Raw genomic sequence first — 23,321 nt, 5'->3', positions numbered from 1 at the left:
ACTCGAGTTGCAGGAGTATTCGTTTTAGCTCTACTTCAAATGTCATAATTATCATCAGTTTTAAACATAACTGTCCAACCAAATCATTTTTGAACAAGAATAAAGTACTGTAGTAGAAAAATGCTTGGCTTGATTAAATGCTTCTGTTTATTTACCTTAGCTGTGACTCTTGGAGTGACATGTAGAAATTTGAAACTCCTCATGATCACTTCTGGCATTTATTTTATGTCTCCAACGTCTCCACACACACACACACACACACACACACACACACACACACACACACACACACACACACACACACACACACACCTTCATTCCAGTGCGGCTTCCTTGCAGAAACTGTTTAACAAGTTAAACGATGATTGACACATTGCTCCGCTTTGTAGTCCGCTTCTTTGGCAAGATCAAAGACAACGAGCATCGTTAACTTTAATAAGGAAGTGCTGCAGTGACTGTGTGGAACAAAGGGCTGGGAGAGGGAGGGTGTGAGGCTGTGTGCAGAGCAGAAAGCAAGGCGTATGTGGATTTAAAAAAATAACTATCGCACGTGCTTGCGATGGGACTATCGCGCACATTGCGATGGCGATGTTTAAACGATATATCGTTCAGGCTTAATCCTTAGTGATTTATAATAGAAAATAAAGAAATCTGATTTTATTTTTGTCTTTTTATGTCATATAATCTATAAATTCAGGATGATGTATCGTTACACCTCTAACAGTCAGTCTGTTTCTGTCATAGTTTGTGGTATATTTACGGTTTAAACTACAGGTAGTTGCCGGGTTACGAACTACTTCCGTTCCTACGCTGGCGACTTAATCCGAATTTCCGCGTAACTCGGAATTAACCCTTTAAGGACCCCTAAACCCCCCCTAAATCTAAAATTTTATTTAATAGTATTTCTTGAAAATAAGCATTTACAATATTAATCAGAGGAGATGGATAAATCTGATATCTTTGTCAGTGATTTGTATTTTATTACTGTTGGTACTTTATCAGCCTCATTGAGTCAATCCACTGCATTGTGTTACTTAGGAGTACTGATTTCCCTTCACCTAGTTTTATTCTTGACATGCCATTTCAGTTTACATCACAAATATATACAAAGCAAATATAAAGGTACTTATTGAATTGTTCAATTACTTGTTTCTTTTTTACAAAGGCACAATGGAGAATGTTCTCAGCCCTGACATATTACCAGAATCTCCGATACAAGACCATTGTTGTCCAATCACAGTGGCGAATGAAGAGGGCAGTCTTTGCTTACGGAAGAATCTACTGTGCAACAACTGTTTTGCAGCGATATTTAAAAGCTTTCATTATTGGAAGAAAGGAACACACAAGTTATCTTTCTCTCAAAGCAGCAGTGCTGAAAATTCAGAGAGGATACAGACGTTGGAAAATCCAGAAAACTCAAAGGGAAAACCATGCTGCCAGAGTTTTGCAAACCGCATTTAGGAAATGGTACATCGAGAAAATTGCCAAAAGAGCAGCAGCTGCTATTAAGATTCAGTCTTTCTATAGAATGCAGAGGTGCTTATATCAATACAGAAAAATCCAAAGAAGTGCCTTGTTCATTCAAGCCCATTACAGAGGTCATGCACAAAGATGCCAGTATCAGAAGCACAAGCAACAACTCAACGCAGCCATTGTCATTCAGAGTGCTTTCAGAGGGTACTGTGTCAGGAAAAAGGCTTTGAGATTAAAATATGCTACAGTCCTTATCCAGCGGTGGTACCGGGCCTCTGCTCGAAGAAATGTGGAAAGGCAACTATTTCTCAAGATGTGCTGTGCAGCTAGGACCATTCAGGTGGCTTACCGGAGAAAAAGAGCATGTAATTCACTTAAACAGCACAGAGCTGCAACTGCGATACAGGCTGCGTTCAGAAAATTTGTTACCCGAAGACGCTACCTTGCTCTGAGAAAAGCAACAGTTGTGATACAGCAAAAGCGTCGAGCCACAATTTTATCTCGTAGGACGAAGGAGGACTATGAAACTTTAAAAAAGGCCGTACTCATAATACAAGCCAATTGGAGAGGTCGAGCTGACAGGATGAGGCTTGAAAAATCCCACCAGTGTGCAACACTTATCAAGGCCCACTACTTGCGATACAAGGCCCAAGTGGAGTTTAGGTCAAAAAAGGCAGCAGCTGTTGTCATTCAACGTCACTATCAGGCCTATGTGGCTGGAAAGAAAACCAGGACAGCATTTCTCCAGAAGCGAGCAGCCTGTGTCAAGATAGCAGCAGGATATAGAGGAATGAAAGTTAGGACAGACCTTAAGGAAAAGCACAAATCTGCAGTTGTCATCCAGGCTGCATTTAGGATGTATTTAATGAGGAAACAATACATTCTCATTCAAAGTGCAACCATTATCATCCAGAGCCGTTATAGAGCTCTACTCCTCTGTAGAGCACACCGACACAAGTATGAAGAGCTAAAAAAAGCTGCTTTAAAAATCCAAACAATTTACAGAGGCTGGAGACAAAGAGAAGAATTTAAGAAAAGGGACAATGCCGCAAGAGTAATCCAGGCTCTGTTCAAAATGCACAGAGTACATATGGCTTATGTTACTATGAAGTGTGCTGCTATCATTTTACAAGAGCGATTCAGGGCCAAAATGCTCATGGATCAACAACTGAAGAAGTACAGGACCATGAAATCTGCCGCTATTATCATCCAGGCCGCATATCGTGGTCATCGAACCAGGGTGAAAATTGCACAGATGCAGCGTGCGGCTATTGTTCTTCAGAGAAAGTTTCTCACGATGCGGGAGAGGAATAAATTCCTTGCTATTAGGTCGGCAACATTGGCTTTCCAGCAGCGGTACAGAGCTGTGATCCTGATGAGAGAAGAGCGGGAGCATTATCTCTCAAAGTGTAGGTTGGTCATTTTCCTGCAAGCGGCCTTGAGAGGATACATCATCCGAAAGCAGTTAGGCATCAAGCATAGCGCTGCTGTTAAGATTCAGTCAAACTTTCGGAGATATCTACAGACAAACTACTATAGGAGGCTTCGATGGGCTTCTGGTGTTTTGCAAGCACGTTACAAAGCCAACAAAGAAATAAGACGTGAGAAGCAGGCTCTGACTGCAAAGAGACATGCTGTGATTGTCCTACAATCCGCTGTCCGGGGAATGATCTGCAGAAAAATGATTAAACGAAAGCAGAAAGCCTCCTCTATTATTCAGAGAGCTTTCAGAGCCCACTTCGAACACAAAAAGTACATTACGTTAAAATCTTCAGTGCTTGCTGTACAACGTAGATTCCGCGCCACTCAAGCAGCCAAGGCTGCAATGCAACATTACCAAAACTTGCACAAGTCTGCAGTCATCATTCAGGCTGCATACAGAGGACTGAGGGTCAGGAAGGATGTTGCTTGTTGGCATCAGGCTGCCACTTTGATTCAGTCTACTTTCAGAATGCACAGAGAAGAAGTCAAATTCCAGGACTTACGTCTGTCGACAATAATAATCCAGAAATATTACCGGGCCCATCTCCTTCAGAAAAAAGACCAGAGATACTATTTGAAAGTAAGATCCTCAGCAATCACTCTTCAGGCAGCTATCAGAGGTCTCTCTGTTAGAAGAAGGATTGCCAAGATGCACAGAGCTGCAACAATTGTACAAGCAAACTTCAAGAGGCATAAGCAACAACTGGTCTTCAGGAAACAATGCTTGGCTGCTCGTGTTATACAGCAAAGGTTTAGAGCTCTGAGACAGAGGAACTTAGAAATGAAACGCTATCAAGAATTCAGGAATGCTGCTTGTTATCTCCAATCTGCCTTTCGAAGAATGAAAAAAAGACACTTAATCAAACAAAGGTATCAGGCTGCAACAGTCATCCAGTCTGCTTTCAGAGGTCACAGAGAAAAAAGGAAATTCCAGGCCATGTGCTCATCAACCATCACTATCCAAAGATACTATAGAGCATATATTCTTCAGAAAAAAGAAAGGGACTACTTCATGAAAATCAGATCCTCAATCATCTGCTTACAGACGGCTTTTAGGGGCCATTTGGAGAGACGAAGAATTGCTAAGATGCACAGAGCAGCTACCATTGTTCAAGCACATTTCAAGAGACATAGGCAGCAATTGACTTTCAAGAAGCAACTATGGGCTGTACGTATCTTACAGCAGAGAGTTAGAGCTCTAAGACAGAGAAACCTTGAGAAACAACGTTACCAAGAAGTTAAAACTGCTGTGATCAGACTACAAGCTGCATTCCGAGGAATGAAAACGAGACGATCCATTAAACGGTGGCAGCAGGCTGCAACTGTGATCCAGTCTGCTTTCAGAGGTCACAGAGAAAAAATAAAATTCCAGGCCATGTGCTCATCAGCCATCACTATCCAAACATACTATAGAGCATATAATCTTCAGAAAAACGAAAGGTACTACTTCATGAAACTCAGATCCTCAATCATCTGCTTACAAGCGGCCTATAGGGGCCATTTGGAGAGACGAAGAATTGCTAAAATGCACAAAGCAGCTACCATTGTTCAAGCACATTTCAAGAGACATAGGCAGCAATTGACTTTCAAGAAGCAACTATGGGCTGTATGTATCTTACAGCAGAGAGTTAGAGGTCTAAGACAGAGAAACCTTGAGAAACAACGTTATCAAGAAGTTAAGACTGCTGTGACCAGACTACAAGCTGCATTCAGAGGAATGAAAACAAGACGATCCATTAAACGATGGCAACAGGCTGCAACTGTGATCCAATCTGTTTTCAGAGGTCGCAGAGAAAAAATGAAATTCCAGTCTATGTGCTCATCAGCAATCACCATCCAAAGATACTATAGAGCATATATTCTTCAGAAAAAAGAAAGGGACTACTTCATGAAAATCCGATCTTCTATCATCTGTTTACAGGCGGCTTACAGAGGTCAGTTGGAGAGACAAAGAATTGCAAAGATGCACAGAGCAGCTACTATTATTCAAGCACATTTCAAGAGACACAGGCAGCAATTGACGTTCAAAAAGCAACTATGGGCAATATGTATCTTACAGCAGAGAGTTAGAGCTTTGAGACAGAGACACCTTGAGCAACAACGTTATCAGGAAGTCAAAACTGCTGTGATCAGACTACAAGCTGCATTCCGAGGAATGAAAACAAGACGAGCCATTAAACAATTGCATCTGGCTGCAACTGTGATCCAATCTGTTTTCAGAGGTCGCAGAGAAAAAATGAAATTCCAGTCTATGTGTTCATCAGCAGTCACCATTCAAAGATACTATAGATCCTATGTCCTTCAGAAAAAACAAAGATACTACTTTCTGAAAATCAGATCTTCAGTTATATTTCTGCAGGCCATTTACAGGGGTTGTTTAGAAAGACAAAGGATTACCAAGATGCACAGAGCAGCTACAATCATTCAAGCATATTTCAAGAGACATCAACAGCAATTGGCTTTCAAGAAACAACTCTGGGCTATTTCTGTCTTACAGCAGAGATTTAGAGCACTGAGACAGAGGAACATGGAGGTAAAACACTATGAAGAAGTCAGGAATGCTGTTTTTGTTCTACAAGCTGCCTTTCGGGGAATGAAATCAAGAAAATTCATCAGGCAAATGCATCTGGCTGCCACAACCATTCAAGCAACATTCAGAGCCCATTGTAAGTTGAAGCGGTATTTGAAAATAAAATCCTCTGCACTGACCATTCAGCAAAGGTTTCGTTCTGCTAGAGCAGCCAAATCTCAAAGGAAACGGTTCTTGGAATTGTGCAACGCTGCCATCATCTTACAGGCACATTTCAGAGGCAAACAAACCCGAAAATTCATTGTCCGTTTGCACCAGGCTGCAACTGTAATCCAATTGGCATACAGGAAACATGTTATACTTCAAATTCTGCATGCATCTGTTGTGGTGATTCAGAAGCACTACCGGGCTTTTATCCGTCAAAGGCAAGAAAGAACAAACTTCCTGAAAATGAAATGGGCTGCAGTGATTCTCCAGGCTGCGTATCGAGGCCACTGTGTTAGGAGAGACATAAACCAACAAAATGGAGCTGCTTGCTTGATCCAATCATACTGGAGATGCTCAGTCCAGAGGCGCATCTTCCAGAAGAAGAGAGAGGCAGCTGTGAAATTGCAAGAGAGGTTCCGAGCAATGCAGGTTGGCAATGTCGAAAGAAAAAGATTTGTCAGAATAAGGCAGGCAGCAGTCACACTTCAAAGCTACTACAGAGACTGGGTTGTGCGAAAGCAGGTATTACAAAATTATTTTTTTTCTATTCAAGTATACATTGTCACTATTACAAAAATTAATTGTTTGTATAATCCAGGAACACGAGGCTGCCATTGCACAGAGGAGACTTCGTTTTGCTGGGGCTGTCTTCCACCACCTCTGTGCTATTAAGATCCAAAGAGCTTTGCGAGCATACTGGACCTTGAAAACTGCAAAGACACAGATACATTCTGTCATCATTATACAGGTACATTAGGAACGATACTAAAGATGGATATTTTTTCATAAGTTGAAGTCTGAGGTTGACAAAGTAATTATTTACCATTTCTGTCTCTCAGAATTTGGTGCGAATGGTGCTGCAAAAGAGACGCTACCTGGCAGACCGAAGGAAGGTGGTTACAGCCCAAAGAGCAGTCAGGCGTTGGTTAGCTCGGCGCCACAAATCTGCATTGGTTATCCAGTGTGCTACTCGGAAGTTCCTCCTCCTCAGGCGCCAGAAGAAAGTTGAAAAGGGCATAGTCAAAGCACAGGTATTATTCATACCGTATTTTAAAGATTTCTGTGGGTTCATGTAAAAGCAAAGTAATTAGTTAGAGGTATATGCATCAAAAATAGTTCACGCAAATATTTTTTTTTCTTTTTTCCTTCAGTCACGAGTAAACTTTGAGCATATTCTATTTTGGTAGCTTCATTTGCGCTCCATTTTATAGACCCTACTCACATGACGTCACAACCACGCCGCAGTGCCATATTGTCCATCAACTCGTCGTGTTGACGGATTACCGCTACGTAAATTCCTCCTATTATGGCGTGTTTTTCTGCTCGTTAACATTCATAATCAAAATGGTGAAGACGTGTGTGGCAGTCGGTTGCAATAACAGAGAAGATAGACGGAGAGACTTGAAGTTCTACCGTATTCCGAGAGACCCGGAGAGGAGAGCGAGATGGACTGCTACAATTCGATGAGAAAACTGGGCTCCAAACGATTACCACAGATTATGTAGTAGTCATTTTATATCTGGTAAGATACATTTAATATATATTTAGAGGGTTTTGGGCTGACAACCACAATTAAGATCATTGCTAGGCTAATCGCCGACAACATACAGTTTCAAATTCAAGATGCCTATTTCTTCCACCATCTTTATTTTTTGAATAATATTTAGCTGGTAACAAGTGAAAGAAGCTGGCCTCGTCTACGGATCATCGGATAAACAGGGGTGTCCAAACTTTTTGCAAAGGGGGCCAGAGTTGGTGTGGTAAAAATGTAGGGGGCTACCAGGGCTGATTAACGTAGAACAATACATTTAAAGAAATTTTAGCAAGCTCTTCTGTGTGTTACATTTGCTTTATTATTTTTTTTAATTCATAATTTCAACAATCAGTTTCCTTTTGACCCTCGGGCTCTTGCGAAATATTGCTGCTGTGAAATTAAATTAGCTTCAAGTTGCTTTAATTTCTCGTTGCGTATCTTCCGCGACTGTCTCTTTGCAAATGAAGCAGACACAGTTGTGTATTTTATTGAAGAAATAGTCCAATATGCACCTATCCTTGACGCGTCGCAGTCAACTTTTTTTTTTTTTTTATATATATAAATTGCACGACTAATTGAAACCATTGAGAATAGAGCTAAACAATGACGGACAATATGGCGGCCGGATACAGCGACACGTCATTTTGTGACGTTGGTGAGTAGGGTCTATAGGAGCCATATGTAAGATTAGTGGCCAAAAATGGTACTGCAGCCAGGATCCTTTTTTTGTCAGACATGCATGTAACCTGTGTTTTAGCCATACATATAAACCAGTGTTGTTTTTGGCAGCCATTTCAATTTTCGTCTTAGTCTTTTTTGAACAAAAATACTTTGTAGTCTTAGTCATATTTTAGTCATTTCAAAATGTATTAGTCCTCGTCTAGTTTTAGTCGAAAATTCTCAATGTTTTCGTCCATGAATAAATAAATAAATAAAAGGTTTCCAACAATTTCGAATGAACATGACAGACGAGCACATAACTGTAGTCTACAAGGACATCACCATTTTCATGATGATAATACACACCCAGCAGGAAAACGGCACATTATTTGCAATTTAATTAAACTCACCTGGACACCACGAACTGTATGTAAAATGTTTTCCCAGTGTTTAAGAAGACACCGAGCATACCTGTTAAGTTGTAGAAATTGCAAATAGGGAGATTTCTGTTTGCCAACCCCGATGACGCGCGCTCGCGCGACAATCGCTAAGACAAAATGCAACCATTTTTTTTCAAGTTCATTTTGGTCACAACACTTGTGTAAAAATTAACTACACTGTCAAAGAACCTCTTTTTGGTGGCATCAGAGATAGTCTTCAACTTGCTCCATGTATTGTCTGGCATCATGTGATACCGCTATGTTGCCTGTGTCATGCCAGTTCTCCTTGTTCCTGTAATCAACATCTAGGATATCCTCAGCTTTCCTGATCACATCCATTTGCACAAATTTGGACATCAGCTTCCTCAGCAGCCTCTTCATCTCATCAACCATCACTCCAATTAGGGTTTCGTCAGACTAAATCAGCAAGATTAAAAACATTAATTACATCATTTAGAAAATTAATCATATTTGTTTTTGTCATGGCAGTTTTTTTATTGAATTGTAACCTTGAATTGAAACTTTATATTTTTTGTTTCACCACAGTAATAATGATATAATGTAATGTGTATAGCATACACTTTAGCTTTAGCATAATAGCGAATCTAAATGATTAAACTTCAAGTAAGTAACGATACGCTTTCTCACTTAAATTCATATATTGTGGGGGTAGGACCGCAGTGGTTTAATATTCCATGATGTTTGATCCACGAAAACACAGAGTAAAGCAGCGACTTCTTCCTCGTCATCATTCTCCCATCATTAGCTCTAATGCTATTAGCATTAGGCTAGTTAGCTATCGCTGGCAGGTAAGACTTACGGCAATTACGTTGACGAACGTCGTTTTTCCCGAATCAGCTCCATCTCTTCCTTCCAAAATAAAGACTTGAACCAGTCTAAAAGCCGGTTTATTAGTGCCAGCATCTTGGGAAGTCGGTGGTGCTTCGCCTCTTCCCTCCCTGTCAGATGTTTGGGCTTTTCCAGCTCTGAAGGGGAGGGAGGGCAGGGAAGTCGGAGACGGCCAGGCTATTCGTTGTTGGTCACTTTCCGAATCGGGCTGAATGGTATCTTTACAAAACGGTGACAAACAAAAACGTAAAAAAAATAAAATAAAATTGACATTTTTGGAAAATCGGGAGATTTAGCTTTCTAATCGTGAGGCGTGAGCATTGGGGTCAAAATCGGGAGTCTCCCGACCAAATCGTGAAACTTAACAGGTCTGTCGCCGAGTCACCACGCTAAATGCTAACGCAAATGCTATGCTAATGCTATGCTAAGCTAGTTTGTGTGTGATGACTCTCAGCACAGACCTTTAAAGGCTAAAGCAACATGGCATAGCCAAGATAGCAAAACAAAACTTACCAAGCAGCACCTGACGCATGTTTGACAAAAAGAGCCTCAAATGGGCACACGCTAAAGCCTGTGAGTGGGGTGAAGGGGGGGCAGCACATCCCATGAGTGACACGACCAAACACTGATAAATGCGTTATAACTACACATATAATAAGAAAATATCAGTCATTGTGAATTTATGACGGAAACTGTGGCGAATTTTCATCTTGTTCTTGTGCTGTTGGATGACAACTGCCATCCATCTCGTTATGTTTTAGTTTTCCAAGACGCGTCATCGTCATCGTTGACGAAAACAACCCTGATATAAGGTTTAAATATATTGAAGTTATATGGAATCTTTGAGTAAACCGTGAGAAACATTTTAAATCTGTTGTCTTATTTTTTGACAGCTAAATTCTGGTCATCCTAGAACAACGTAAACCCAGTATATGTAGGCTGCTGCCATTTGTCGTCATGCTTCGCGCATGCGGGCCCGATTGCATGGTGGACTGCGAGCTAGCATCCAGGCTTGAACTTGAGCAGGCTTGATGGATTAAGACGGTGTGAACGGTTTTTGCTGTAAGACCTGCAGTCTGAACGTAACAGTATTGTTGTGCTGGGTCACACATACGATTTATATAAATAAATATAACCCAAGAAATTAGGTGTTCAATAGCTTCTTCGCTACAACCATTGGCATTCTCATATTTATGTAACATGAGACCAAGTCCAATTTCGGCTTGCCTCTACGTCAGGGGATTATGGGAAATTAAGTCTGAAGTGTTCAATTAAACTTCCCTCATGAAATGTATATCGCATTTGTCTAGTCAATTCTTTAAGTCTTTTTTTTTCACCTACCTTAGGCTCTGTGGAGAGGACACGTCTCCCGCAAACTGAACGACAGTACCAAAGTGATAAAGTTGAGACAGAAATTACGCAAAGTCTCAGCTGGTGCTCGAGAGGAGGACAAATTGCGCAACAAAACCTCATCGGCCTTGGACTGTATCCTTCGATACAAACACTTCTCCTCAATTCTCGAGGCCCTGAAAAACCTAGGTGAGGTCACATTGCCCCCCCCCCCCTTACATATAGGTTCATTTGAATGTGTTTATTTAAAGACACTAAAGTCAGTTTCCAACAATTTGAACTTTTTCAGGCATTAAAATGGAAATGGGACCTGTTTGGTAGTGTTCTCTGTGTAGTTTCTTGTATTGCAATTGCATTTGAAAGTTAAATTGTTCTGCAAAGAGTAGGTTTTGAAATTTGTCATGATGTGATGTCACACCTTGCCCCTATTGTGCAAGTACCTGCACTCTTTGTTCTTGCTCCATGCAAACTAATAAATGATAAACTAATAAACTATAAACGATGTTCTTGACATCGTTCTGAACTGCACTGCACCAAGCATACAATATATGTATAATGTAATATTTAAATACATATATTCGATCTTTGCATTTGCTGTAGTTCAGCACAAGGCTTTTGTTGCACGACCACTTCCTTTCCTTGTCAGCTCACCCACATCTCCCATTTATGACCTCAGCATCCACTGCCTCCATTGTCCGCCGTCTAGCCAACTGAAAGGCACTTTGCTCAGCTTGGACGCCATGATGTGTGGTCTGCTTGCCTGTTCATGTTTTATTTAAAGGAGTTGTATAGTGGCCAAAAATGGTACTGCAACCAGGATCAAAACATTGATGCACAACATCCTGTTCCGCTTTAGGTTGCCAGAAAAGTGCATCACAGTGGAGTATTGAGCTGCATTATCGTACCAATGTTTCATTTTAATCAGAAAAAACATGTTAAGTTAGTGCACAAACGATCATTTTTAGTGAAATAGGTTAACACAAAAGAGAAGTTAAAAATAAAAGGCAAGTTATGAGTAGGGTTGGGCATCGTTTGAAATTGAACAATTGCGGTTTCGATTCCGGTTCCGAACGATTCTCGATTCTGATTCCTAGAAGAGGCAGTCAAAAAAAAAAAAGCATTGCTCATATTAATGTCTGAACTTCTCGATAATTTTTTTAAAAATTATATGAACTTCTCACAGGGCTATTTTTTAACTTGTATATAAATATCAGTCTTTGAACTTGAATGTGATGAAGTTTCTTTTCACAGGAATGCACTTACACAAAGATATTTATTTTTCAAACCCTCACAGAGAAAACATTTACACATATTTTTTTGCCATACATGTAGCTGAGCTGAGTGCTTCGACGAAGTGTGTATAAATTCTCTTATTGATTATGATTTGATGATCTTTTAATACTGTTGATCTTAACAGAGGCGGCAACGCGCTACGTAAAGTACGTAGCTGCTTTTATAGGTTATGTAGACTGAGAAGTCTACTGCTTTAAGATGGCGGCTGTTTACGAACGCCGGCGAGACTCATTTCACATCTAGTTCTATATACATGTGATATCTACCGTAGCCCGGCGTAATAATAAAACTTATTCTCGTACTATTCCATCCATCATCTGCTTAGTTCAGGGTAGGGTTGTGGGGGCAGCAGAACACGGACGTTATCGTTATTATTATGAAGTTATTGTTTTACTTACCTGGTTCTGACTAGTTCGAATACCGGCGCTGTGGGTCAAATACACGACACTCAGCTATGCACTCGGCAATTGTATTCCATGAAGCCGGAGGTGTTTAATCATATTGGTCATGCAGCCACCATTGCATGATATAGTTGTGCTGCAAATTTTTTTCATTCATTTTTTTTGTAAAGTTAAGCCAAACTTTTGAGCGCCGCCACACCGTGTTCATGGTTGTAATCAAGTTGCAATGCACAAACACACGCTTCATGTGGCTTCTTTTTCGTGGTTTTCGGCAGCAATTTTTTCCCGCTTGGTGGTCAGGGCATCGAAACATGGTATCGAAATTTTAAAATTCGAACGGTTCTGGTAGGATCGGAGTGTTAGAACTGGATCCCATCAATGCTCGATGCCCAACCCTAGTTACGAGCACAGGTTAGTTGGTGGACTATGTAATTATTCCCATGCCGTGATGGAAGGGGCGTTACCATACTTTTGTCAAGAATTTATCAGTACACTGGCAAATAATTTATTTGATATTGCATTGACAGCATCGTCAAAGACAATGTTATTCCTCTATTCAATTACCAACAAACATACAGTTTGTACACATGTAATTTTCCCCAGTCAATCGACCCCCATTATAACAACATTAGCATGAGCTTGCCAACTTTGTTTATATTCTAAATGTCAATGTACCATAACATGAAAGTAATATAAAAAAACAAATTTGTTCCAATTGTCTCCATTGATCTAAGGCCTCTACAATACTTATTACATATACATACAATACATTAGGGCTGTCCCAAACGACTAATTTTCTCCCGATTAGTCAGCCGACTATTTTTACGATTAGTCGACTAATCTAATAATTAAAAAAAAAAAATTTTTTTTTTTTTGGTTTTTGTTTACTAATTTAGCAATGAAATTTTTGTTGACGCTTATCAATTCACAAAAAACATATTGGAACACTTAAATTCTTTATTAAAGTACAAATAAACACGTAAATAACAATAATAAATCACAAATAAACAATGAGTTCAAATGCTGATAGAATTAACTAGTGTAGCATCCCGATTGAAAAGGTGGTCTCTTAAACTGATGGTTTACAACTTTTATTCCATCCTTGATGTAATCACACTGTAAGAGCTGCGGTGCACACAAATAAAACAACACAATTAGAAGTTAGCAAAAACTTTTCATCTTTTTCCTTTTAAACCTTATTTATATATCATATATATATATATATATATATATATATAAATTTATTACCTTATCATTGACAATCTCTCCCTTGAGTGCAATCACTGTATCTTTGAAATAAGTCAATGCTTTGGACACTCTGGTGCGCTTTTTTTGGCTTTGTGCCGCTTTCCCCGCTTGCACACAGAGCATCCGACATTCTGAACTTTCCACGCATATATTTTTTAACCCTTCGTTAACCGTCGACGGGATGTTTTGCTCGTCGACGGATTTATGTCATCGATGACGTCGACTATGTCGACTAGTCGGGACAGCTCTACAATACATACTGTATATAATACATATCTTTGTTTTGTTTCTGAATTTTTCATGACTCATTTGACATTGGAACGAGATGTTTTTGCTGTATTGGTAGACCCTATCATTAATTCTGACTGTGAAGTGGTAGCAACCGTAATATGAGCCGTTCTACTGAATGTTGCTCTGTAAGAGTCAATAAATTAATCTTGTCTGGCATCCAATTAAATACCTCAGCAGTATTACCGTATTTTCCGCACTATAAGGCGCATCATAGTATAAGGCGCACTTTCAATGAATGTCCAATTTTCAAACTGTTTTCATATACAGTATAAGGCACACTGCATTATGAGGCACAGTAGTGGTGATGTTTCGGATTGTGTTATACATCCACTAGATGGAGCTGCACTACAGGGAATGTCATGCCATGGTTCATCAATATTGATCTTTAAGGCTCATCGAATTATACTAAGAAGCACTGTCTGCTTTTGAAACAGTTGAAGGCTTTTAGGTGCCCCCTATAGTGCGTAGAATATAGTACTTAATCTTTTGTCTCCACACTTTTATGAAAATTATTCACATTTTTAGAAATTAGGCCCGAGTTATAGTTTGCTTTTCACATGTGTTATAGGCATACGGTACTGAATAAAATTGAGAGTTTTTTTTTTATTTTTTTTTTAAGCTTTGCCATTGAAATGGAGTTGTGCTTGTGTGTCTGTGACAGAAGCCACCACCAGGTTGTCCCCTGTATGCTGTGAACATCTGGTAGAGAGCGGCGCCACCAGTGTTATCTTCACCCTTATCATCTCCTGCAACAGGAGTGTGCCCTGCATGGATGTTATCACATACTCAATCCAGATCCTACTCAACCTCTCTAAGGTATTGATCACTCAATTATTCAATGCAACTATTGAAAGGTGGCTTTATTCTAAAATTATTTGAGATAGGGTGACAGCTAGGAGTGCACCAAAATTTTGCTGAATTAAAAGAATTTCGCTCTTACGGGACAAAAATTTTTTTTTAGTAGGCTCTTTTTTTTTTTTTTTTTCTTTAATTTTAATGTAGTCTGATTCCAAAACCTGAAATCAAAGTAAGACACACTACGCAATTTCATGAGCTGAAGTGGTTAGGTCGATGAATGAATTACCGTATTTTCAGACTATAAGCCGCTTATTTTTTTCCCTTCATTTTGAATCCTGCGGTTTATAGTCCAGTGCGGCTTATTTGTTGATTTGTTTGGGTTAATAGATAACACTTTATTTAACAGCGGTGTCATAAGACCGTCATAATTATTACATGACACTCTCATGGGCATTATTGAATGCTTATGGGAGATGTCAGTAAGTGTCATCTGGCAAATTATGTCATTAACTCCATTTATATCTAGCTCGGCTCTATTACATCCATTCAACAGTGAGATAATTTGCCGGATAACAATAAATGACATCTGTTATATGCATTCATTAATGGTCGTGACTAGGCATGTGCCGGTTACCGGTTTCACGGTTTACCGTGGTGTGAAAACGTCGCGTTTTCAAAACCACTAAAATTTTTCGGCAGACCGTAGTACGGTATTCGCCATTTTTCATGTGTCAAAAATGCAGCTAGAAGTGGCGTGGCGCGGCAGCGCTCACCCCCTCCCGTTTGTTTCTGTTTCTGACAGCCAGCGAACCCAAAAAACAAATACTCCAAACATAAGGCGTTCTTTTCTTCAATTTATTGAGCTCTCAAATTGTGGTAAGTGTAATATACAAAATGAATACATTTAAAACGTTGTACAATTGTATTTTTCCATGTGTGGGTAGCTTCAACAGATGAGCACCATGGAAAAGTTCGCCAAAAACAAAACACGCATTTTCCTTTCAAATTCGATATACACATTAACTAACTAAAAGCTTACAAAGATGAATGTTAGCCTTGGCTTAGCTGGGAGAGCAACTTCGTCGAGTGTTACAGCCGCAGAGTGAGAAAACCAGCTTGATTCGCTTGAATGAAGGGGAAAAAAGGATAGCATCAAAGATCGTTAATTGCGAAAGATGATCTTGCCCTAAACACAAATCCACATTCGTTAGCTCAAGGAGAGGTCTCACCCCGATGTTTTTTTTTTTGTTTAGATGAAACCTTTCCACAACAATATTTACATTTTAACTAACTTTTACATTTTTAACTAACTTATTAACTTATGAATTCTTTATGTTCTTTTTAACACAAAGGCATGACATCATGTAGGCTAGATTTGACACAGTGGCTGAAATTGGCAAAACTTCACTTGAGCTTTTCCACCCTACAAAAAAAAAAGGTGATGCAGTATAAATTAAAAAAAAAAAATTATTCAGAAGTGTTTTTACTTTTTTATAGAATTTATTTTGTTCTTGCTCTAATCTTGAGCAACTTGAGCTGTGGCTGTGGGTATAGTCTATAAGTTATATTTTAATTTTATTTAAAAATGTTTTTTTAATTGATAATTTATGTATTTTAACAATATATTCATGTTCCAGTTTGCAACTATGTTCTGAAAAAAAAAGTCCTGTTCAATGGAAAAAAGTTATTTTTTTTAACCCATACATCTCAAAATAACACATTTTGTTGCTATAATTGCAATACCGAGATACCGTGAAACAGCGGTATTTTTGCTCACGGTTATCGTACCGTCAAAATCTCATACCGGCACATGCCTAGTCGTGACAGAGTCATGTCATAATTATGATTGTCTAATAACAGTTTTAAGGCTCCACTGTCAAATAAAGTGTTACCAAATGCCATAACTAGCAATTAATGAAACAACTGGAACAGTAACTGAAGTATATCGAAAGGTGATGTATTGCAATACTTTGTAGCCCAAAATGTTTCCCTCCCACCAAGAATCTACAGTGAGGTGTGAAAAAGTATCTGAACCTCTTGGAATTTCTCACATTTCTGCATAAAATCACCATCAAATGTGATCTGATCTTTGTCATAATCACACAGATGAAAAAACAGGATTTGCTTTAACTAAAACCATCCAAACATCTATAGGTTTTCATATTTTAATGAGGATAGTATGCAAACAATGACAGAAGGGGGAAAAAAATAAGTGAAACCTGTGCCCAAGGAGACTTGAGCAAATCACATTTAATATTTTGTGGCCACCCCCTTTGGCAGCAATAACTTCAACCAAACGCTTCAAGTAGCTGCAGATCAGTCTGGCACATCGACATCAGGACTAATCTTGGCCCATTCTTCTCGACAGAACTGCTGTAGTTCAGTCAGATTCCTGGGATGTCTGGCATGAATCACTGTCTTTACGTCATGCCAAAGCATCTCAATGGAGCTCAAGTCTGGATTTGACTTGGCCACTCCAGAACATGTATTTTGTTCTTCTGAAACCATTCTGAAGTTGATTTACTTCTGTGTTTTGGATCATTGTCTTGTTGTTGCTGTTCCATTCATCCTCTGCTCATGACGTTGTGTGTTACTCCCAAACAATTCAACTTTGGTTAATGGTTTTTCATCTGTGTGATTTTGACAAAGATCAGATCACATTTGATGATTTTATGCCGGAATTCCAAAAGGCTCAGATACTTTTTCATACCACTGTGTACAGTATATCGTTTTAATAAAGGGTCTCTGGAAAAAAAGAAAAGAAACCAACCAAAGTTGCTACCAAAATCTTCCAATTAGAATAGTGTCTACGTTAGCTCCATGTCTGCCATTCACTGAACTAGACATCCAATTCATTTTGTCTCGACATCTAGCGCAGTCAGTGGCACTGAAACCAGAGCATTTACAGCCAGTATTTTGTGGGCATTTGCAGGTCACTTCCTGTTAATTTTAGGGTATATAAAGTTTACTTCCTGTTGATTTTGAGTTGCTTCCTTTTCATTTGGGTACATTCTTGAGACACGTCTTTCTAAGGAACCCAAAATCAACAGGAAGTGACCTGTAAATGACCCAAAAGCAACAGGAAGTGACAGCCGTAAATGCCCCAAGAGGAAAAGGAAGTGACCACTAAGGCCATAGACAACCAGTCCGTTTGAATTGGGAGGGAAGGCAGTGAACAAATCGCTGCCATCCTCCCACTTCAAACGAATTGGAGGTCTACTAGCGATAAACTTATTCCAATTCACAGCAGAAGGATGAAAATAGCTTGTTTTTCTGTTTATTAGTTATACACTGCTGGCCAAAAGTATTGGCACCCCTGCAATCTGTCAGATAATGCTCAATTTCTCCCAGAAAATGATTGCAATTACAAATGCTTTGGTAGTAATATCTTCATTTATTTTGCTTGCAATGAAAAAACACAAAATAGAATTGGGGGGGGGGGGAAGAAATCATTATCACTTCAAACAAAACTCCAAAAATGGGCCGGACAAAAGTATTGGCATCCTCAGCTTAATACTTGGTAGAACAACCTTTAGACAAAATTACTGCGAACAACCGCTTCCGATATCCATCAATGAGATTTTTGCAATGCTCTGCTGGAATTTTAGACCATTCGTCTTTGGCCAACTGCTCTAGGTCTTTGAGATTTGCTGGGTGCCTTCTCCAAACTGCCATTTTCAGATCTCTCCACAGGTGTTTTATGGGATTCAGGTCTAGACTCATTGCTGGCCACTTTAGGAGTCTCCAGTGCTTTCTCTCAAACCATTTTCTAGTGCCTTTTGAAGTGTGTTTTGGGTCATTGTCCTGCTGGAAGACCCATGACCTCTGGGGGAGACCCAGCTTTCTCACACTGGGCCCTACATTGTGCTGCAAAGTTTGTCTGTAGTCTTCAGACTTCATAAATTCACGGTCAAGCAGTCCAGTGCCAGAGGTAGCAAAGCGACCCCAAAACATCAGGGGACCATGTTTGACTGTGGGGACCGTGTTCTTTTCTTTGAAGGCCTCGTTTTTTTCCCCTGTAAACTCTATGTTGATGCCTTTTCCCAAAAAGCTCTACGTTTGTCTCATCTGACTAGAGAACATTCTTCAAAACAATGTTGGCTTTCTCAGATAAGTTTTGGCAAACTCTGCCTGGCTTTTTTATGTCTCTGGGTCAGAAGTGGGGTCTTCCTGGGTATCCTACCATAGAGTCCCTTTTCATTCAGACGCTGACGGATGGTACGGGTTGACACTGTTGTACCCTCGAATTGCAGGACAGCTTGAACTTGTTTGGATGTTAGTCGAGGTTCTTTATCCACATCCGCACAATCGTTCGTTGAAATCTCTCGTCAATTTTTCTTTCAATCTTTTCTGTCCACATCTAGGGAGGTTAGCCACAGTGCCATGGGTTTTACACTTATTGATACCACAGCACACTGGTACACACAAGGACACAGGACAGGTTGAGTCAACTTTAATCCATTCTAACTGGCTGCAAGTGTGATTTAGTTATTGCCACCACCTGTTATGTGCCACAAGTAAGTAACAGGTGCTCTTTATTACACAAATTAGAGAAGCATCACATGATTTTTCAAAGCGTGCCAATACTTTTTTCCGGCCCATTTTTGGAATTTTGTGTAAAATGATAATGATTTAAAAAAAAAATTCCATTCTCTTTTGTTTTTCCATTGCAAGCACAATAAATGAAGATACTGATACCAAAGCATTTGTAATTTCAATCATTTTCAGGGAGAAATTGATTATTATCTGACAGAATTGAAGGGGTCCATACACTTTGGGCTAGCAGTGTATTGCCAAATATTATAGAATTATTTCCAGACTCATGTATCAATAATTGTCGTATCGTCATATCGTGAGATGGTCATCGTGAGCTTGTATCGTGAATCATGTATCGTAAGGTACCCACAGGTTCCCACCCCCATACAGTGTACCCATCTGGCTCAACAATTGTCAGCTGCAGCCGGCAAAATACCATTTAATCTCTTTCTGTCACCCATTTTGTCTCCATTAGTACCACAAAACCATTGAGGCTGTGTATGCGGTGGAAAACTCGGTGAATATACTGGTTGACCTGCTACAGACATACAGAGGGAAAGCAGGAGATAAAGTGGGTGACAAAGGCAAAGACATCTTCACCAAAGCCTGCTTTTTACTGGTTCTGCTCCTGCAAGACAAATGCCGTGCAGAGGTCTGGTCTCCTTGACAATAATAATGAAACACTAAATTGCAAATTGTCAAGTTACCAACATTAGTTCTTCTTTTCCAGGAGGTTGTAAAGTGTCCTAAGATTTTGGATAAGATAAAACGTATTTACAGCCTCACCATACACAAACACAACATGGATACAGAAAGAAATGTGACCAAGCAGAAGATGGCAGCATCAGTAAATGGGAGCTTCTATGTCCCAGCAACACCAAGGAAGACCCGTCCTGTTCAAAAGTATGTTACGGGCGGCTTTTTTAGATCCACTTTGTACTGCAGGTGACTGATAATTAGTCTTTGCTTTCCTAGGTTTGCACCCGATTGGGTTCTCAGGAAGGACAAGCTTAAAAATATCGTGGATCCTCTTGAGGCCATTAAGATGTTGGCTAGCGCTCTCTTCATTGTTTTGTAGATAACCTTTGAAATATTCATTTTTGTGTATGCTTCAAAATGTATTTTTATGTTAACATGTTTTTACAAATACCTTTATGTTGCCACATTAAATGGATTTCTGTGTATCCTTTGAATTCATTATGATTGCAGGGCTATTACTAGCTAATACGTGTATAAGAAGTCTTCGGGTTACGATGTCCTCGACGTACAACGTTTTGACTTTACGTCGCCCGTGCCTCGTCCGCCATTTAGCCCCTAGCGCAATAAAATAAGAGAATCCTTTATTGATCCCCCATAGGCGAAATAATTGTATTGCAGCAGCATCAAAACAGCATGAAAATATAAATTATCGAATAGTTTCTGCTTAGCTAGTGTATAGTGCTTGTCTGTGTTTGGTGCCAGGAGTATCTTGGCCTTTGTCACAATATTGCCCCAAAAAGAAAGCTGGGTATTTTACAGTAGGTCCAAACTAAAGAAAAAACAATAACCATGGAAGCCAAGCTTAACATCATTAAAAAAAAAAAAAAAAAAAAAAAAAAAAAAGAATAAAGGGGAGACACCAACGAACACGTTTCGGGTTGTGATGCACTGCAAAAAAAAACTACTTAAAACTAGTTAAATTCCCATGTTTTCAGTGTAAATCTACTAGAAATAAGCGATATTGTCTACCAGTGCTTCTTGTAAATTTTACTCAGATTTCTTGAAATGTCAAATGTTTAAAACATTATTTGAAAGAATTGTTATTGATTTAGGTGATTTTTTTTTTTTTTTTTTTTTCTTAAGACATGGGCATGTCATGCCCTGGGAAAATGTTAATATTCCATCATTTATCCATAAACGCATGCCTTTTGTATTCATATCATGCCACTTCGTGTAATTACACACAAGAAAATGAGAGAAATTTGGCTCGATTGTCAAGCTAAAATGACCGGCGCCCGAGATCTGGCAGATTGTGTGCGTGACGTCACGACAAGTGAAGAGAGTGCCACCGGCCACTAGGGGGGCAGCGCCTGTCTGCATCAATATAATTCCTTCTAGTGAGGGGAGAATTAGGGGGGGTTTTGAGCTGTTTATGCTGATGCATTGTGTTCGTCCTGCACATATTCCAGGTTCCCTCATGAAGAAACACCCCTCGTTGTCAATAAAAGATAATTCAGAATTGACAGTGAGGGGTTTCTTCAACAAGAAAAAGGCTCAGTGCTTTAATACTGAATGGCGGCGATGATGGCAGACAATTTCGTTTCTAGTTTCAGCGACAAATCCGACGAAGAAGGACGTAACGAATGTTCATCTAATGGTGACGAGGAGAGTTACGAAGCTTTAATGGTGTTTTACGTTACCAATTTGAGCCCAAACGAACGCCAATGCAGCGTAATGAAACGGTCATTGAGGGGAGCAATGACACGGATGAAACATCGGCAACAGATGGTGTGGGAAACACCAGTGATTTGTTTTGCATTTCTTTTTGTGAAGCTGATACACCGTGACTGCAAAATAAAGGAATGCATAGAATAATTATCATTTATTGCGCTATCATAGCTTTTCGCTCTGCCAACAGACACAAATATGTATGGGATCAGAGGATTTGTTCTATATATTTTACGAACGATAATTTATACATTTGTCCAGTCCTGTATCCAATGCGTGACATTTTTTTTAATTATAAAAGAGTACTCACTCTGGCCATTTCGGGCTTGGCTGCTCCCCTCCTTTGCTTAGCCTTAGCCTCCTTTGCTAGTCATCGTCCTCTTTCTTGATATCTCGGGACATTTAGGTCGCTGCGCGTGTATGGTCGGCACCCGCATCTCCTTTGAGCAGCAATCTTTTAGCAAAATCCGATTTCACGTGTCCATAGTTCGAGAAGCTTTCAGGTGGAAAATGCGCGCCACAGAAAAGCATGCCGGAGGCTGTGTCTAGAAAATTAGCCCTCTTTGCACGGACGAACTTTACCCATTGTCTGCGTAGTCCAGCTTTTTTTTTTTCGCGTTCGGGAACTCATGGATACTATATTCCGATAAATAACTATTTGTACACCACATAGCACAGCAGTTTTGGAGTCGGCGTTTTTCTGGACCTATCCAAAGCATTTGACACTATTAAGACCGATATATTAATTAAAAAACTACAACATTATGGGATTAGAGGCCTAGCACTAGAGTGGTTCAGTAGCTATCTATCTGGAAGACATCAGTATGTCAAGATTAACAATTCCGAATCATCATACAAACTCCTCAATCATGGAGTCCCCCAGGGCTCCATCTTAGGGCCACTCCTCTTCATCCTTTACATTAATGACTTTGTTAATTCCTCATCTGTTTTTTATAAAGTACTATTTGCTGATGATACAAATTTATTCTTTTCCCATAAACATCCCTCTGCACTTGAGCAAATCATAAATAGTGAACTAAAGAAAATAGACACATGGTTCAAATGTAATAAACTCTCTCTAAATATCAATAAAACAAATTACATTGTGTTTCGCTCCAATAAAAAACAGCCCATCACACAAATCTGCTTAAACATAAATGGAGAAACCATTGAAAGAGTCTGCTCTACAAAATTCCTGGGAGTCCATATTGATGAGTACCTTAATTTTAAAAAACATATTGATGAGCTCTCAAATAAACTGTCGAAATATGCTGCGCTGTTTTTTAAACTGCGACATTATATACCACTATCTGCACTTCTCACCCTGTATAAATCTTTATTTGAGCCACATTTACAATATTGTAATATCATATGGTGCAACACATTTCCAACCTATCTAAAAAAGCTTGAAATCCTACAGAAAAAAGTCATACGTGCCATAACATGGTCTGGGTTCAATGCTCCTACTAAATTAATATTTCACCACCACCACCTTCTGAGGCTAAAAGAACACAACTACTTTCAAAATGCTTGCATAATGTATCAGGTCATCCATAAACTAAACCGTAAATTAAGTGATCTCATCCCAATCAGTACTCCTCAGCACACATATACTACTAGAAGAAAACATCACATCACAGGAAAAACCAGAAGTCTAAAGTCTACAAGCTTTGGGATTGTATGCAGAGGACCACAGATCTGGAATGAACTGGACGAAACACTTAAAATGTCACACTCCATCTCTATTTTTAAGAAAAAACTGAAAACTCATCTCCTTGCTATGTATGTTTAATATGCTGTCT

At 39.5% G+C, this 23,321-nt stretch overlaps 1 protein-coding gene and 1 long non-coding RNA gene across 3 annotated transcripts in view; one reads left to right on the top strand and one right to left on the bottom strand.

Annotated features, from left to right (window-relative positions):
• LOC130919242 (uncharacterized) overlaps window positions 1-9,888 on the bottom strand; it is a 13,501-nt gene extending 3,613 nt beyond the window's left edge. Inside the window, exons 1-3 of one of the 2 annotated variants that reach the window (XR_009063915.1) lie at window positions 9,147-9,888; window positions 6,516-8,743; window positions 1-6,402 (exon numbers count right to left, since the gene is read on the bottom strand). The exon at window positions 1-6,402 is cut by the window's left edge and continues 3,613 nt beyond it. This is a non-coding gene — a long non-coding RNA (uncharacterized LOC130919242). The remainder of the gene's footprint in view (window positions 6,403-6,515; window positions 8,744-9,146) is intronic. The other variant, XR_009063914.1, reaches the window with a different exon arrangement.
• The window catches only part of aspm (assembly factor for spindle microtubules), a 52,407-nt gene extending 32,139 nt beyond the window's left edge, over window positions 1-20,268 (top strand). Inside the window, exons 19-26 of the mRNA XM_057841789.1 lie at window positions 1,166-6,214; window positions 6,291-6,440; window positions 6,532-6,723; window positions 10,522-10,714; window positions 14,420-14,574; window positions 19,568-19,744; window positions 19,823-19,995; window positions 20,068-20,268. Coding sequence (XP_057697772.1) covers window positions 1,166-6,214; window positions 6,291-6,440; window positions 6,532-6,723; window positions 10,522-10,714; window positions 14,420-14,574; window positions 19,568-19,744; window positions 19,823-19,995; window positions 20,068-20,170 — 6,192 coding nt within the window. The 3' untranslated portion in view covers window positions 20,171-20,268. The remainder of the gene's footprint in view (window positions 1-1,165; window positions 6,215-6,290; window positions 6,441-6,531; window positions 6,724-10,521; window positions 10,715-14,419; window positions 14,575-19,567; window positions 19,745-19,822; window positions 19,996-20,067) is intronic.
• Window positions 20,269-23,321: the final 3,053 nt, after the last annotated feature.

This window comes from Corythoichthys intestinalis, chromosome 7 (genome assembly GCF_030265065.1).
Source record: "Corythoichthys intestinalis isolate RoL2023-P3 chromosome 7, ASM3026506v1, whole genome shotgun sequence".
In the NCBI taxonomy this organism is placed as follows: domain Eukaryota; kingdom Metazoa; phylum Chordata; class Actinopteri; order Syngnathiformes; family Syngnathidae; genus Corythoichthys; species Corythoichthys intestinalis.
Note: the sequence above shows the minus strand (reverse complement) of the source record. Positions and strands in the feature narration are given on the sequence as shown.